This window comes from Halictus rubicundus, chromosome 16, assembly GCF_050948215.1.
Source record: "Halictus rubicundus isolate RS-2024b chromosome 16, iyHalRubi1_principal, whole genome shotgun sequence".
NCBI lineage: Eukaryota > Metazoa > Arthropoda > Insecta > Hymenoptera > Halictidae > Halictus > Halictus rubicundus.
In genome coordinates this window covers 7,189,050-7,205,350 of record NC_135164.1, presented here as the reverse complement: position 1 = coordinate 7,205,350, position 16,301 = coordinate 7,189,050, and the positions used below count along the sequence as shown (strand labels likewise).

The following is a 16,301-nucleotide window of genomic DNA, read 5'->3' as shown; positions in this document are numbered from 1 at the left end:
AATACAAGATTTTATCAACAACAAAGTACATAAATACCCAAAGGAAACTACAAAGTCCACACAGTTCCGGAAATAGAAGGCTTAAATCAGAAGACTGCTTCTGTTTGTAAAAAATTTATGTATAAATATTTATATGTGTATAAGAAAATCGTACATCTCATTTCCAAAGTTAGTATAAATCAGACATTTAATTTAATCTTTAGAGGGTTGGAGTATCCACAGCCAACCGCATTTTAATGGAAAATTGCGGACTTTTAGAGTTAAACACAGAATCTCATACGTACGGTCGTCGTTGAAGAAAAATATATTGTTTGTATAAGTGATAAGAGATGAAAAGGAAGACCGATAAAAGGGCAGACTGCATTCGTCCGGAACAGAACAGAATATGCTAGAATACACGATCTCGATAACCACTGTCGGCCACACTAGAACTAGGTTTCGCTGGCCCGCCAGGTACTGGATGATGCGAGTGACGTACGTGGCCATGACGTCTCGGTGGAGCTAAGTACTCGAACATACTCTGCGTATGCTGTGCCAACATTTTACTAAGATCACAAGGCATTGGATCGGTCCAAAAAAAGTCATGATTCAAGGCAGAATCTGAATCATATCTTTTTGATGGATCAAGGATCAATAATTTATCCAACAGGTCGCAAGCATAAGGATCCTTTAGATATGGCTTCAATCTGTCTTTGACCTATAGAAAAAGAAATATATTTTACAACCCTAATTACGGATAAGTGTTGTTGCATCCTATCGACAATATCTACCTTTCGTTTTTGACCTTTAGGTAATTCCATTTTGGTAAATAACTCTAAATTTTCTACTCCAGGCCAGGTTTCTGTCATTATAGAACCACATAACTGAGAAATTAGTACGAGTTGTTGTTGTTCTGTGTTCCCCTGCATTATAGGCGATCTGCAAGACCAAACATGTATAATGAACAATTCAATGAATAGAAATTTGCACAAATATCAATACAGACCTAGTCCACATTTCAGCCATTATACATCCTGCACCCCATAAATCTACAGGAGGACCATAGTTTCTATCGCCCAGCAGAAGTTCTGGTGGCCTATACCATAGTGTAACGACTGTAGTTGTGTAACGATTTGGTTGGCCATTTTTGATAGCACTAAATGGACGAGCTAACCCAAAGTCAGCTAATTTCAATATACCGTTTTTAGTTATTAGAACATTTGCAGCTTTCATATCTCTATGCAAAATCTGTGGAACGATTAATTATCGTTTTAATTAATTATCGATTAATTCAACGTATAGTTAGCACACTCTTACCTTATTACTATGAATATAATAGAGACCATTTAGCAATTGTTGCATAACTTTCTTAATTTCTCCTAAATTAAATTTGACATTTACATTTGACAATAACCCTGCTAGATCATGCTCGGAAAAGTCAAATACAAGGTAAAATGTAGAACGATAGCGATTAATTTGTGTTGCTAAAATAAAATTTACAATGTTAATAGTCTTGTCTTTGTCTTAGGACAATCCTTATAATTATTTGTAATAGTTGAATTTGTAAAAATGTGTACCTCGTGTCCTACATATTTCTATTAAATTCACTACATTTTCGTGCTTCAGCAATTGTAATATCCTTATTTCTCGTAAGGCAGTTATAGGAAACTGTAAAAAGAACAAGTCATTAATATCACACTGTATTATGTTCTCAAGGTAATGAATGTTCTAAGGACACATTGTTTCAAGATACTTTATTGTATGAATACTCATAACTTTTACATATATCAAGTTTATGTATTAAAAAACTGGCATTATCTGTGTTCAACACAAACTGGAAAAGTGTGTTCAACAGGATGATATTTGAATGTGTACATACCCCGTCCTTTTCATTGTCCATTAACACTTTCTTCATAGCTACAAATTTCTTGGTACAATTTTTATCTTTAGCCTTGAACACCTCCCTGCAGTAGGATAATAATCAAGAAACAATATAAACTTTTCGGTCATGTAAGAACATAACCTAGCCATAAAGCGAAATTCGCCGAATTATGTACCTTACCCAAAGGTGCCCTGACCGATTTTTGCGATTTTCTCATATTTGGACGATTCATCGCAATGAGGAAAATCGAATTCCTCGATGTACTTCTCTTTCTCTTTGGTATTCATTTTTTATGTTCATCAGGTAAACACAGCTCTTGCAACGAAACAGCATCGTACTAAATACATGAGTACTCATGTGATCCACCACAGAAGAGTTTGACAGAACATTTTTGTACATAACCTCAAAATAAAAAATGAATCTCGACCCGTGCGTCATCTAGCGAGGACTGCAACAGACAATCTCACGCTTTCGTATTGGGAACGATCATCGCATATTTATGTCTTTCGAATAACAAACAAGCAAAAGTCTGCTAGTATCGTACCGTTAATATTCGCCGAATTTCGTAGCAGACACGTCGTACAAAATGCGCGAAACCATTCCGCCTAATAAGAACACATAACTATGATATAACCGGACCGGTGTTCGAGAATCGAAATAATGCGAGGTACGTACTAGGTATATGTACCGAGTGCGATCAATAAATTATTGAGAAAGTCTTGTCAAATATATTTGCGAAAATGTTCCAGCGTTACGACAACATTTACAAACATATTTTCTTCCTTCTGGAACTTGCTTAAAGTAGATTCATTCTGTCAGAATATATTAACTTCTGTATGTTAATATCCCATAACCGAAACGTACTCCGGATACAGTATAAAGATACACTGAATGACAGTCAACAAGGTGTGTTCTATCAGCGATTTTCAAATGTCAAAGCAACCTGATACAATGGGGATAGGTATTGTCTCTTTATCAGATCATTGTTTAAGAAAATTCCGTCAACTAAATGATTGATCGGCATCCGTTTCTTTCCCGTAATATCTTCTACTACGAAGTACGAATTCTTACTCTGAAGTCCAATAAAATATCGCACGTTTATTTTTGACTTACGTATCTTGCTCTCATTGAATTTAATAATTTTCAGTTTGAATCTTCAACATTTCATACATAAATTCATATGTGTTCGTACGTTGCATTTAAGGTTACATATAATTAGAAGTTGTACCTACACAATTTCTCTCAATACTTTGAAAATTTTTTGAAATACCATTTCAAAATAACGTTGAATAATGTTTTGTAATAAAAGGTACGACTCTTTATATTTTGAAGTCTTTGTTCATCAATTTGCAATCAATAACCACCGTTTGATAATTAAAGATTCCCTAAAAGGACTGTTAATTGCCATGCAAGAAGTATCTTCTAGGTTGACCTTGAAATTGTTATGTACTTTGTCAGCAATGCGTGCAGTTGAGAGTTATAGGTATTATTGACACTTTTTTTTTATCACTTTTGCTTAAAATATTATAGTTTCATCTATTATTAATGAATATTTAATTTATCATATGCCTATTAAAGAAGTTCAACTTTTAAAATATATGCATTTTCTAGCTATAACAAACTCACAAAATGTTAAAAATTTAACAAAATCATAGCACTTACCTTGTATAATGTATCTGTACATAAGATTAATATCATTAAATATTGATTTTATTCATTAAAGGTGAACAAGTATGAAATATTAAACATGTCTCATGGCTGGAGGCAGGAACAACAACAAGCGAAGTGGAAATTTAGACAGAACACATCAATGGCTTTGTTGCCATCAACCTTATGCTTCTGTCGTGTCTGAACTTCCTTCAAGTGTAACATTTAAAAAGTATCAACTAGCAGAGAAGAATCGCATTGTTGCAAAAAGTCTTAGTGATCTACAAAATAATATTTGGAGGTAAAGCAATAATTAAATATTTACATTACAAAACTTAGAAATCATTAATTAACTAATATTAGGAATAACTCACGTAAAAGAAAGCCAGGACCAAAGAATATTTTCTCAGTAAACAATTACATAATATGTGAGACAATGAAATAAGTTGTTTTTGACCAGCATAGATATGAAGATTACATATTTGTGCATGTTGTATCTATAATACCACTGAATTACACACAGTCGTATATTATAATTTTGAATATTAATATGTATTATACAGTATATCTAAACGATTAACATACATTCTATAAAATTATAAAATTTCCAAAACTCCTGCTACTTTCAATTTGTAAAAAGTCTGTAAAAATTCTGTTATGCTCTTTCCATATTATATATTAATTGTTGCATCCACTTGAAGTTTGCCTTTATGATTATGATTATCACCATTATTATTAATATTACTCTGTAATTGAAGAGAATGCGTGTATAAAGTCATTTATGTGTAGAGAATATAAGCGCTTGAATACATAAACTGAATAGAGTGTTTTATTGTAGAATATATACGGACTCCTTGTATTGTGATCTTAACATAATACATGGATATAATATAATACGAACAAACCAGTGTGTCGTTAAAACCAGAGCTCCACATTTTTATAAGGTTCTTCAACCTTATTTTATATACGCTAATAATCACATTGATTGCACCCTTGATAAACCAGGAATTTTTCATCATATTCAAGGCTTTGTGAGGTATCGCCATATCGCTAATCATATGCCTAGACGCAGTATCTATGAGAATACATATACGATCTTATTTAAGTTCTGCAAGCAATATCTGCATAGATTCTTGCTCAATTCAGGAACATTTGTATCCTTGAAAGCACATGCTCTAGAATGTTATCAAATTTAGAAACAATACAAATTTTAGTAATGTTACTCCTGTGCAAACAATGGACACAAATATTTCTGAACTAACATTTAATGCATTATATGTATCCCTTTTACTGGAATTGAAAAATATTTATTTGTACAAATAATTCGTCTATTTAAATTAAATGTTATGTAGTTTTAAACCTGTAAAAAGCGTGTACACTTGTTTATTAATTAAGTATGCAAGTTTGGTGTACACAAATAAGTGGTTATTCAATGTATAGATGTTATCACGTCCTGTTCTTTGAATGATTTAAAAAATTGTCAGTCTTATACAGTTGAAACAAGTTGTTATTATTTATTCGATTGCTTTCTTTAATTTCTATGCTCCTATACTATTTTCGCAGAGTGTTTCCCTATTTTAAGGGTATCTAACTCTATATTACACTAACGAAAATATAAATTATAGAACCTAATTAGCATGCTACGCTATTTCATTCATCACCCCTATTTTCAATGTCATAGAATGTAAAAATAATAGACTATTATATAGTTTAGATGTATATTTGAATGTATATTTCAATTGTTTTAATACTTTACACATTTTCAGGCGTTTGTATAGCAATACAAATTTGTTGCAAGAAGAACAGATATTGGTGGAACTCTTATCGAATGTTACTTACACATCAAAACTTGTGAATACATCTTGCATTGATGTTACATTCAACATTGACAAAAGGTCACAACTTCTAATTATTATTATTTATATACTTTAGAATTGATTTGGTAATATGTGTGTACTCATAAATATTTCTGTCTATGCCACAGATATGCGGACTGCACAAAAACAGATTGCAATTCAACGGTAAAATTTAGAAATGCAAGAAACGTAAAGGAGTACGCTGCAGCGGATGTAAGTCCCACTTTATCCGATATGGCTGATTCTGGTTTAGAAACTGGTTCTGTAAGTCCACACGAAAACACAGCATCCGAAAATTCGAGTACCGATTTCGAAGAATTACAAGTCACTGAATATACATCTACGAACGAAGATTTTGACAAGATACGCGTTAGATGCACCAATAATAGGGATCAGAAAGTGGTCGTAGACTCAGATCGCTATGATTCAGCCAACAATTACAATAGTACATGCCATATAAGAGACTTGGTCGAGTCAGGATTGATGGAATGTACTTCGAACGACCATAGCGCAACATGCTCTTCTGTCGATGCGGAACAACCGCAGCTAGACTCTTCCAGTTCATCCGCGGAGAACGCTCAAAAAGCAAAATTGCACACCGATGAAATTTTCCAATATGAAAACCAAGTGCTTAGTGATCCATTTTACGAATCTGACTGCGGGAGCGATGAAAACGAGTTGTTTGAATTTGTTGATCTAGGAAATGCATCTTCTGTGAGTACTGACGTGGAGAAGGAATCAATAAAAGTAGAATCCACGGAGAAGTCGAAAGAGGAAAAGAAACTAGCCAGTCACGATTGTTCTCAAGATGGAAATACACAATCAGAAAATGCAAGGCTCGAAGAATCTCGTGACGCGCCGAAACAGAAAAGTTCCTGTAGCACAAGCAACTATTACTTTATTGACGCATCGACCCTCAACGATGAAGTTGTGGTACCGACTTCGAAGGTGACCAAAAATCCATGCTTCGACGAAAAGCCGCAATTGTACACTTCCTATCCTTCCGAGTATACCGCAAGCAAAAGCAACTTGAAAGATCCTGTCGATGACCAATCTTACAAATTCACATCAGTTAAAACGAGTAATTTACAAACTGGACACGAAAGGGTAGCAGAATTTGAAAGAGAATTGAAACTCGCGGAGTATCTGGAACCGCTTACGGATGCACGAAAGATAAGGAGAACCGATTCAACGTCCGAGGATAAAACAAATGTAAGCGGGGAAAGAAACAAAGAATCTTTGGTTGTAGAAATTAAGGAGGCGGACAGCGGTGAGAGCTCGCATCCGTCTCCATACCCCGACAATAATAAGAATTTGAATAACGATCGGCACCCTGTATCGCGAACGAGTAACGATAATGATGTCCCTGTAAATTTGGTAGGTAACAAAGAAGAGATCACCGAGAAAACCAATAACAAGGATCCAAATTTTACGGAAGACACCGAAAGACCCTCTCTTATCAGGAGAAACACGTTCGAGCTGGATTCCAATGATGAGAAGTTATCGGTGTTGAGACAAGAGTATGAACGGCGACAGGGTACCTTGGTATTCCAGAACGCTATACCTCAATATTCGGGACACCGTGTCGACGGCGATTCGTGTTTCATCCCACCAAGCGAACCCTCGATTCCTATAAGCAATGTTCTTAACAAGTTCACTGTGGATGTTCCAATCACAGCTGCTACTCAGTATCACGCGATGCCATATCTGCCATTGGACAATGGAAAATACGAGATTGATCAGACGTCGGCAGATTCCGGGAGTTCTCTACCAAACGACGGTAAAACTAGTACAATTTATCCAGTAACGAAAAGTGCCAGCGATAAAATGGTAATTGACTACGATGCAGAGTTGAATAACGGGTCGAGCAGTTGCAGCAACAGTTTGCCCGTCACGTTGAATTGTATATTGGAAAAGGACGTGAAAACGGATGTTCTGAAGAAGACCGTTAAGAATATTAAGTGTGATGAGACTACACCGATTATCTCGGGTGGAGTTAGCACGTCGGACTATTCGAAACCTACCGATAGTCCGACAGTGCGTCGGAAAACAGAGTCTACTCCTATTGTTTCAGGAGGTTCTGTCATTATGAACGAACCTGAAGTAAGGGTGAAATCAGCGAGAATGTCTTCTTCGATGACTGCGTGGGTGGTCGATATGAGCGACTGTAACAAAAACGACTCGAAATCAACGCCCAACTCCCATGTAGGCATGTCCCAAAGTTTTTCGACTTCCGAGTGCGTCAAGAAACCCACCACGAGGAAAACAAGTAGCCACGACAAGCACGGTAGCTTGGGATTCTTCGTCAATTTAAAGGATATGGATTGTAAACCGATTACTCAACAGCAGCAACAGCAACAGCAACAGCAACAGCAGCAGCAGCAGGTTTGTCCACCGCAGAGAAGAGATCAGAACGAAGGCAGTAAGTCCTACTGTGAATTTTACGTTGACATGTCTGGGACAAATAGCGTGTCGAAAGTGAAGAAGTTCGAAACGGAAGAATCAACCGGCAAATCGGAAAAGGTCGGCGAGGGAGCCGATAAAAAGAATATATTCTCTATGTTCATCGATTTAAGCGATCCGCCTACGGAGACCACTGTACAGACAACGCACAGGCGAAGTTTTTCGACTTTTTACGAGAAACGCGTCGAGTCCAAATCGGAGGATACTAATTCGAGCGAGAACAGCACCGCCAGAGAGGATCAATCGTCGAGCGATCAGAAAGGCGCGAAAGAAAAAGCGAAACCGAGCGTGTTTATGTACATAGAGTCCGATTCGCCGGTAGTCAGAAGAAGAACTTTGTCTTCGTCGCGACCGACGTTCAAACGGCATTCGTGGAACGTCGACAAGACCCAAGGTGCTAATAACGGGCATATCGCGAAAGAAATAATATTCAGGAAGGAGCACAAACGGGCGCACAGTCTCTCCGTGGACCGTGGAGATTTGAAGAGACTCCAAGCGAAGCCGAGCTCTTCGAGTCATTCTTTGAGCGACGCGATCAAACCGGAATGCGCCTCTCAAAGAAACTCGAAACTTCTGAAAGAAGGTAACGGAGCGTTAAGCAACATGGATACGTCCTCGGAGGACGTGTTCGAGTACGATACAAGGGACACACCACCGAATTCTCATGTCGAAGTAATCAACGAGGAGCTTCGCGTCAGCATAAAGGAGCACGAGTATACCGAATTGAAAGCCGACCGAGTTGCGGATAACGCGAACGCTACGGACACCAAAACGTACGAAGATGAATTTTCAGAACCCTCCGCGTGGGAGAAAACCTGTACAGAGAGCACCGAAGGACAAACGCGTAAAAGCGAGACGTTCGATATCAGCAGCGGTAGCGGACCATCTCCCGACAGCGATAACCACGATTATGAATTATCGGAATTATTGAACGGCGAAGTGCCAAACATGGATCGAGCGCAAGTAGTGCCCGTCGTGGGTAATAAAATCTCCGAAACGCATAAATCTTTGAACGAGACGATCAAGAAGATTGAAAGCGAATTCAAGGGCCCGGATTATGAGAAGTCAGGGACAACGTACGAGAACCGTAACGCCACGTCGAAGAAAACCGACAGGGCCATGGGACTTAATCTAAAAACGTCAGCATCCACCTTCGTTCGATTATCGGATTTGGATAAAACGCCTATCGTGTCACACGCGTCGGATACTTTGATCGTGAAGGAAGACAGAACCGCGTATCGAATGTGCAACAGTATTCCGGAGACTTCTTGGATCGAGAGTAAATTAGTTATGTCGAGGACGAATGGATCGGTTAGGCCTCTACCTAGAAAATTCACGTCGATCATGAGCACTTCCTTGCCGTCTAAGCAAAAGTCTCCTCTCGAGGACCTGACGGGAGAGTACGACGGCGAAGGAATTATATCGGAATCCGATTTGAGTAGTATGCAGAGTAGCATGGGTCGTTCCGGGGCAGGTACGTTGTCCGGGTGTTGTGTCAAGAGAACATTCTAAATGGAATGTAATTACAGCCACTTTAAAAGATATTGATTACCGTATTCTTTTCAGAGGGGAGCACCGAAGAAACGGAAACGTCGAGTTTAGCGGGAGGAAGACCGTACAACAGATTAGGAGAAGATTTATTAAGGATGTTTTTAGAAGAAATTAATCCGGATGTTACTATCGATGTAGCCGGCCGTCGCATAAGAGCACACAAATGTATATTGAGTTCACGTTGTCAATACTTCGCAGCCATCCTTAGCGGAGGATGGATTGAAAGCGCAGGAAACGTTATTTCCCTGCAAGGGTACTCTTATGATGCGGTACATTTTGCGTTGTGCCACATTTATAGCGGGGAAAGTAACATACCGGATTCTATAAGCATAGTAGAGTTAGCGACCTTGGCTGATATGCTATGCTTGGAGGGTCTCAAAGAAGTTATAGGATATACGCTCAAAGTGAAATATTGCCATCTCTTTCATAAGGTATCTACGATACGATCTGCTATGTTGTATGATACATGTTAGCTTGCAATTATCTTTGCTCTGGTATTATAGCCTTGTCAAATATGCGCCGTGGGTGTCCTGGAGTGCATGCCTTTGGCAGCAGCTTATGGCCTGGACGAGGTGTACCGAAAGTCTCTTCGTTGGGTTACAAGACATTTTGTACGAATATGGCCATGCAAAGCGTTCGCGACTCTTCCAAGAGAGCTGATGGAAAAATGTTATCATCAGCATATTGTACACATGGTATGCAGTATTTAATACGATATACGTGTTCTCAAATGTTCAAGGTTTTAATAATCGTTATAATTTCGTTGAAAAAAACAATTAGTCGACGGACAATGTGCTTCAAACTATGATGGACTGCGATAAACTCCTCGCAACCCTGCCAAACGTTCGTTGGGCGGAACCGGTATTTAGGATGGTTTCGAATTTGTTGGAAACGTCGGTCAAGTTTTTATCGGATAATTTCTCAGGGGTATTGGGCAACGAAAACTTTCAGTCTCTTGGCCGAGAGTTGACATGGAACATCAGTCGGTTGGAAGATAATTTTTTGGCTGCTGCGGAACACCTGCCTCCTGAACAAGCGTGTAAAAGTTATTCGAAGTTGCATAAAATGTTGGCTTCGGTTCAAGTGGACGAAGCTCAGGAGAAAATAAAGTGGGGCCCTTTGTTTGTTGATTTCCTGAAGAAAATACAAAGTCGCGTGGAGAAGTGCTTAGTCAGAGACGCGGCTCGAGCAGCGAGAACCACCACATGGTTAAAAATGGATTTAGAGTTACGACGTAGAATACAAGAGTTGGCTTGTCTTGTTATTCTACCCCACGAAACTGCGAAACGTCAGTCAAGGAATTCTAATATTGTCAAAGTAAATGACAACATGCGTAACTTATAGAATATCTTTCATTATCCGAATTGTTCGTTTCAACTGTTTATTTCTCGTAGGAACCTAAAATAGCGCCGAATCGGTCAACGACGAATCGTAGTTTGGATTTGAAGCGTGTAAAAATGGTTATATCCAAACACAACGATAAAACTTTGAAGCAAATGGTAGCGGTACAGCAACCGAAGAAAGTACTTAACAAACCTAAAACCGATCCGTTGGAGCGCAAAGTGCAAGAAGAAAAACCAGCTCCTACAGAAACAACAAGACCTAAGTCATGGCCGAATAAAGTCGAAGTAATTTGTTTTCATAGTTTCATCTGTTTCATCTGAACGCATCATGTCAAATTTGTATAAAATTGTTTCAGGTAAAATCGAGGTACTTAGAGCCTAGAAATAAATCTGTGCCCAAAGAAACCGTGCAACCACCGCTGCCGGAAAAGGTGCTGGTACCGCAACGACGAAAAATAATGATTTCATCTTCGGACTCGTCTCGAACGTCTAGTCCCGCCATGAAGCGCGCTACTGATAAGAAGCCACTGACCAAGATAAAATTACGTATAAAGAAGGACGTGAAAGCTCTTTCCTCCGACAGTTTAACCGACCCTAATTCGAGTAAAACGAACAATAAGAAGGATTCGCTTAGCAAAAGTTGTGGCATCACACGTCCAGAATCGCCATCTTTCAAACAGAAGAATGCCGAGATGGGATTGTCCGTAGATTCGCTGGCGGAATCTAAGAACAAGCCTGCTGCGGCTGCTAAAAAGAAAACCACCAAAATGGATACCTCGATGTCTACGGATAGTCTTATGACCGAAATCACGACTACGCCTAAATCGACAGTATCTAACAAATTGTCGCCGCCTTTAGGGAAAACGCTGAGCAAAACGCAAGCCTACTACAAGGTAAAGACAAGTTCACCGCCGACACAGCAAAGAAGTCCGCTGACAGCAACTAGAAGGCCGCTTAAATCATTGGAGAGTTCGACTGCAGCTAGCAGAAGCAGAGCAGCAGCTATAAGCGCTTATCATGGTTCGCCTAGCTTACGAAGAAACCTTCTCGATGCCGCAAAGACACCGGATATCCCAAGTAAGTCATTGAATAACGTGTCTAGCAAAGCCGCAAGTACGCGGCCGGTTGCACAGTCTGCGATCAGTCATCCTAATCTGAAAAGAGAAAAGAAAGAAGGATTGCCGAATCAACAGGGTTCCGAAAGCCCTAGCAAAAGATCTTCCCCAATATCATCTGGCGCTTACAAAGCAAACAAATCTGCGGTTACCAATAAAAGGACAACTATTAATAAGACCCCGAGCGACGAAAAGGTGAAAAATAAGTGCCATAACGGGGAAGTTGCGAAGCAACCTACAGTGGGCTCCAGGTCGGGCACCTTTCTAAAAGATGAACCCACGATACTTAAGAAAGCAGATATTAAATCTTCTCAGATCAATACTTAAGTTTATAGACTCGTCGCTGTGTATGTTTCCGTGGGTACACTGCACTGTTAGATTTACAAATTATACATATAAATATATCAAACAAAAAATCGTCATCTATAATTGCAAACGTGATAATTCCAACTGCGAATTCGTACTATATGTAAAAATAGAATTACATATAATTTTAATTTAACGTAAGTTGCAGTTGACACGATCTTCAAAAGATACATATATTTAAAATGCATTTATTAGATATATAGAAAATGTGCTATGATTTTGTTGTAACGTTAAAAATATCTATAAATGAGATATGGCACTAGGATATTCACGACCTTCGAATCAAATTGTTTTTTTTTTTTCAATTATCCGGTCTCTGACAGAGGGAATAGGAGGACGAGTCTTGTTGAAGCGACAACTTAGATATCGATGGTATTCGGTTGATTATACTTGGCAACTATATTGAGAAAAATATCACGTTTGATCGCAAATGCAGCTAGCTTAACGTCCCACCCAATTTTCAACCAATGTGCGCATTAATATGTCATAGTATTACACGCTACGTACTTGTAGATCGTAGATCTAACATGGCCAGTTAGATAATATTTAGATAGATCTTTCTTTCTCTTCCACGCTAAAAAAGCCATATCACCCAAAATTATTTCATAGACTCATTTACTTGTTTAACCGGTTGCAGTATAGCGTATGTAAAGTACATCCTCTTGTCTTACCATTTAATGTTGCCATCTTACTAATTCTGATCATAGGTAGAACTCTGTTTACCCTCCGGTGAGCCTGATTAATGAATTATATATAGTTATTGTATTTATTTATTATTACATTTATATCTATATTTTGCAATGTACATTTTTATGCAATATTTGTATCTAGTCATTTATATATTTTAAATATTTACTTTTATGTAATGTTAATAAACAATTCGATATAATGTTAAAAAATTGTCTGACTCTCTGGATTGTTTTTTTATTTTGTCTCTGCATTTATATACAATTCAGACTGTTTTTGATACTGAATAATGTACAATTCATTTTTACATATCCAACAGTGTGCCTCGCGGTCTTGCCCTCTTTTGATCAGCTTCAGGCGGAGGCATGGTCTTTCGTTTATTCATTCCTTTCCTCTCTAATTGTTTTTCTATTATTCTCGCATTGTTCGCATATGAATCCGCAACCTCTCTCTGAAAATATAAAATGCATGGAATATAGTACAAAACGTAACGTGATAAACAATATACAGTGTGTCTCCGAATTCATGGTACAAGCGGCCGGATGGTGATACTACATATACAAACACGACAACAAACATGAAAAACATTTTTTTGTTTGACACCTCATTCCTATCTAATAGATATCTAATAACTTTCTGCTGAACTTTCACACTAGATTTTCTCAAAAACGAGACATCAAACAAAAAATATTTCTTTTTCTCCACTTGTTTCTGCATACATAATCCACCGCTCATTCGCTTATATCATGATTTTTGAGACCTGTGCAATACTTACAGCTTCAATTTCATCCTCTTCCTCATCAATAGTAGAAACAGTAACCGAACTGAATTTTCCCATATTTTTTGTATGTTTTGTCACCATTATCTTCTTTGGTTTCTCGATAGCTACTTGATTGTATATATCCGTCATAGGACCCTCACCAGAACTTTTAATTACAGCACCCTTTACAATAAACACAACATTTGTTCCTTGATCGTGTTTGTAATACAGAAAGAGCCCACACCTATAATATATACATGCAATTAGTTTTGCAGGCAATAGTTTTTCAAACTCTTGTATACTTGTAAGGACACACAGTACTTTTACGAAATCAATTCTTACTTTTTACATTTTTGACGATATTGTTTTTCTATGCCTTCGGATCGTTTTAAATATACGATTTCATCTTGCTCGCAAGTCATTTTATGGGCATGTTTACTTCCATCGATAACTCGTGCACCATCTCTCTTTCTCAAGGGCAATTTGTCTATTGCACAATCTGTACGAAAAACGAGCAAATTAGATTTATTACTGTATCTACAATGTAAATAATAAAGAAAGCAAACCTAACCTAAAATCAATGTCATTTGTCCGCATAAACAATAATAAATATGTAGCGGTTTTTCCTCGCTGTATTCTTCTTGATCCTTGGTATCGGAACATATTATGCTCCTTGATACTACTTTCGGCATTTTTACTTGATATTATACTGTCAAAACACAAGTTCTATTTAACAACAATCCTATCACGTCATGTTGACAGATCTGTTTTCAACCAAACATTCCTACAGATTATAGATTAGTACAGATGTAAAACTCAGTGAAACTGCAATAGTCCAATACCAATTTCCTATATACATGTATCTATAAGTAAATATTTTTATATCAAAATTCACCTATCATAAAGTGTATTCTTCCAGTTCAAAAATGAAAACATTTCAACGAGAATGCTTTAAAATATCATTATTATTCGAGAATGATTGATTCGTGCCGTGCTTACTACAAGACACAATGCAAAGTCCGGTCAGAATCATTTGCTTCGTGCAAATACCATTCGTTACCGACGGATATGATCGCAATGGTAATGTAGGACTAAGATTTAGCTACCAGTTTCAGCATTTTGCCACTATAGGAAATAGCGCTGTACGGACACTGAAAGGAAATTACAAAAAAATAGTGCATCATCTTACCTGCACCATTAGCAGCGGATTCCAAATAATGCCAGAGTGGATACTACTTCTATGTTAAAAGAGGCTCTTCTATGTAGGCTCTGATCCAGCCTAAAAGATGATGCAGGTTCTAACACAGGCTAAAAAGATGATGCAGGTTCTGGTCCAGGCTAAAAAGTTGATGCAGGTTCTGGTCCAGGCTAAAAAGTTGATGGAGCTTCTGTTCCAAGCTAAAAAGATGTTGCTGAAAAGTGGGGACGCTAAAACCCCGAGCGTGAGCACTCTCATTTCCTCTCTGGTAGAACAACGATTATTTGAAAATGTGTTTTTCCAAAATTTTACCCAACTGGGACACGTTTGGCGATGGAATCGTAAGATGTCGTCACTCGTGCGGAAAAGTGGGGGCATCTGACGGTAAAGCGCGCAACCATAGCCGCGCAGGATGAGAGCTGACAATAAGAGGATTTTCCAGTGCCTCCTCTGTCGTCGGAAATTGCAGTCGATCGCACTCGGTGTTCAGTCGCGGTGTATAGCGTTTGTCGTGCAGTCGAAGAGGGCCAGTGGAAGCAAGTACACGAGATGCCAATGGTGGGTGGCGATCAGTCGCGCGACGTCCGTCAGATAGAAATGTGAACAGTGACCAATCGCCGTAATGTGGTGCAGGTCCGTTCGGTATCAGTAATCGTGGCCCGTAAACCTTGCTAATGTGATCTGTAAAAGGCAAAAGGCGACAAAGTGCAGTGACTCGACGTTTGATTGGTGGTACACGCAGCAGCGGCCCTTCGCGTACACAAACACACAGAACACACGTACGTATTAAAACATACTCCGATACAAAACGGCCGTACTACAGCTCTTTCTCCCTCCCCGTCTACCGATTTCCTCTCGATCGTTTTATCCCTCTTTTTCTCTCTCGGTTTCCCTTGTCTCTCGCCTTCTCCAATGCTGACGTTTCTTCTGCATTCCTGCAGTAGCTCGCACGTACCAGTACTCTTTTTTTCCCTCGTTTTACTTGCGATTTACGACCGCGCCCCCTTCTCCCTCTTCCTCCGGCACTGTTCCGAACACGTTGTACGGTTTTCCAAGTTGCTACGAACGACAGTCGAACTGTTCGCGGCCGGCTTCCTCGTTGGAATTCGATTGCGCGTCAAAAGAGAAGGGAAGAGACGGGGAGAGACAAAGACCGGAGCATTTACGATCCCATGTATCGTGTTGTTTGATTCGTGCGAACGCGTACGCGAGCCAACCTGAAACCTGTATCGCGGAATTTCCATGTTTTGCCGATCCGTGACCGATTAGTCGGCTCTTAATCAGGGGTAGTCGTTCCGTCCGATCGAAAGTGTGTCTCTCTTTGTTTACCTTCGGGTCGCGTATCGAATCAAACGCGAGCGAGCTTATTTTTTTTTCGTCAAACCCTGACAGGGGTTTTTATCGTAACCCCCGTTACGCGCAAGTCTGCGCGATGAAATTGGCCGCGATACCGT

The 16,301-nt window shown here is 38.8% G+C and overlaps 4 protein-coding genes across 13 annotated transcripts in view; 2 read left to right on the top strand and 2 right to left on the bottom strand.

Moving 5' to 3' along the window:
* Positions 1-95: 95 nt before the first annotated feature.
* LOC143361952 (cyclin-dependent kinase 9-like) lies at positions 96-2,209 on the bottom strand. Of its 2 annotated transcripts, none has more exons than XM_076801692.1 (7): positions 2,042-2,209; positions 1,859-1,943; positions 1,557-1,647; positions 1,297-1,463; positions 986-1,227; positions 771-918; positions 96-697 (listed from the first exon to the last, which is right to left on the bottom strand). In XM_076801692.1, exons 1-7 carry the CDS (start codon positions 2,146-2,148, stop codon positions 389-391), a joined length of 1,149 nt encoding a protein of 382 aa, XP_076657807.1. In that variant the 5' UTR covers positions 2,149-2,209; the 3' UTR covers positions 96-388. The 2 variants fall into 2 exon arrangements, with proteins under 2 accessions (XP_076657807.1, XP_076657808.1); XM_076801693.1 differs by having other exon boundaries at positions 2,037-2,178.
* A 129-nt stretch (positions 2,210-2,338) lies between these two features.
* Positions 2,339-13,101, top strand: LOC143361947 (uncharacterized). 5 transcript variants are annotated; one of them, XM_076801682.1, is made up of 10 exons: positions 2,339-2,528; positions 3,585-3,809; positions 4,347-4,544; positions 5,275-5,403; positions 5,493-9,301; positions 9,394-9,809; positions 9,882-10,073; positions 10,159-10,695; positions 10,773-11,006; positions 11,078-13,101. In XM_076801682.1, the coding sequence occupies exons 2-10, from the start codon at positions 3,616-3,618 to the stop codon at positions 12,161-12,163; spliced, it is 6,795 nt and encodes a 2,264-aa protein (XP_076657797.1). In that variant the 5' UTR covers positions 2,339-2,528; positions 3,585-3,615; the 3' UTR covers positions 12,164-13,101. The 5 variants fall into 5 exon arrangements, with proteins under 5 accessions (XP_076657797.1, XP_076657801.1, XP_076657800.1 ...); XM_076801685.1 differs by lacking the exon at positions 2,339-2,528 and adding an exon at positions 2,552-2,767; XM_076801683.1 differs by lacking the exon at positions 2,339-2,528 and adding an exon at positions 2,552-2,822.
* On the bottom strand, positions 13,089-14,362 carry LOC143361954 (STING ER exit protein). Its single transcript, XM_076801695.1, has 4 exons — positions 14,221-14,362; positions 13,992-14,148; positions 13,665-13,893; positions 13,089-13,340 (listed from the first exon to the last, which is right to left on the bottom strand). Exons 1-4 carry the CDS (start codon positions 14,339-14,341, stop codon positions 13,194-13,196), a joined length of 654 nt encoding a protein of 217 aa, XP_076657810.1. The 5' UTR covers positions 14,342-14,362; the 3' UTR covers positions 13,089-13,193.
* Positions 14,363-15,485: 1,123 nt separating this feature from the next.
* The window catches only part of Mical (Molecule interacting with CasL), a 61,343-nt gene continuing 60,527 nt past the window's right edge, over positions 15,486-16,301 (top strand). For all 5 annotated transcript variants that reach the window (XR_013083553.1, XM_076801681.1, XM_076801679.1 and 2 more), the window contains exon 1: positions 15,486-15,626. The gene's annotated coding sequence lies outside the window, so the exon portion shown is untranslated. The remainder of the gene's footprint in view (positions 15,627-16,301) is intronic.

What these genes read in the sequence shown, in the direction of transcription:
- LOC143361952 (XM_076801692.1), bottom strand. Translation starts at nt 2,148, where the DNA reads ATGAATACCAAAGAGAAAGAGAAGTACATCGAGGAATTCGATTTTCCT. An exon ending in ATCGGTCAGGGCACCTTTGG is followed by an intron (nt 1,944 to 2,041) that starts GTAAGGTACATA and finishes ATCCTACTGCAG; the next exon opens with GGAGGTGTTCAAGGCTAAAG. An exon ending in ATTATATTCATAGTAATAAG is followed by an intron (nt 1,228 to 1,296) that starts GTAAGAGTGTGC and finishes ATCGTTCCACAG; the next exon opens with ATTTTGCATAGAGATATGAA.
- LOC143361947 (XM_076801682.1), top strand. Translation starts at nt 3,616, where the DNA reads ATGGCTGGAGGCAGGAACAACAACAAGCGAAGTGGAAATTTAGACAGA. An exon ending in CATATTCAAGGCTTTGTGAG is followed by an intron (nt 4,545 to 5,274) that starts GTATCGCCATAT and finishes ACACATTTTCAG; the next exon opens with GCGTTTGTATAGCAATACAA. An exon ending in ATCAGCATATTGTACACATG is followed by an intron (nt 10,074 to 10,158) that starts GTATGCAGTATT and finishes AAAAACAATTAG; the next exon opens with TCGACGGACAATGTGCTTCA.
- LOC143361954 (XM_076801695.1), bottom strand. Translation starts at nt 14,341, where the DNA reads ATGCCGAAAGTAGTATCAAGGAGCATAATATGTTCCGATACCAAGGAT. An exon ending in ACAAATGACATTGATTTTAG is followed by an intron (nt 14,149 to 14,220) that starts GTTAGGTTTGCT and finishes TTTTTCGTACAG; the next exon opens with ATTGTGCAATAGACAAATTG. An exon ending in TATCGTCAAAAATGTAAAAA is followed by an intron (nt 13,894 to 13,991) that starts GTAAGAATTGAT and finishes TATATATTATAG; the next exon opens with GTGTGGGCTCTTTCTGTATT.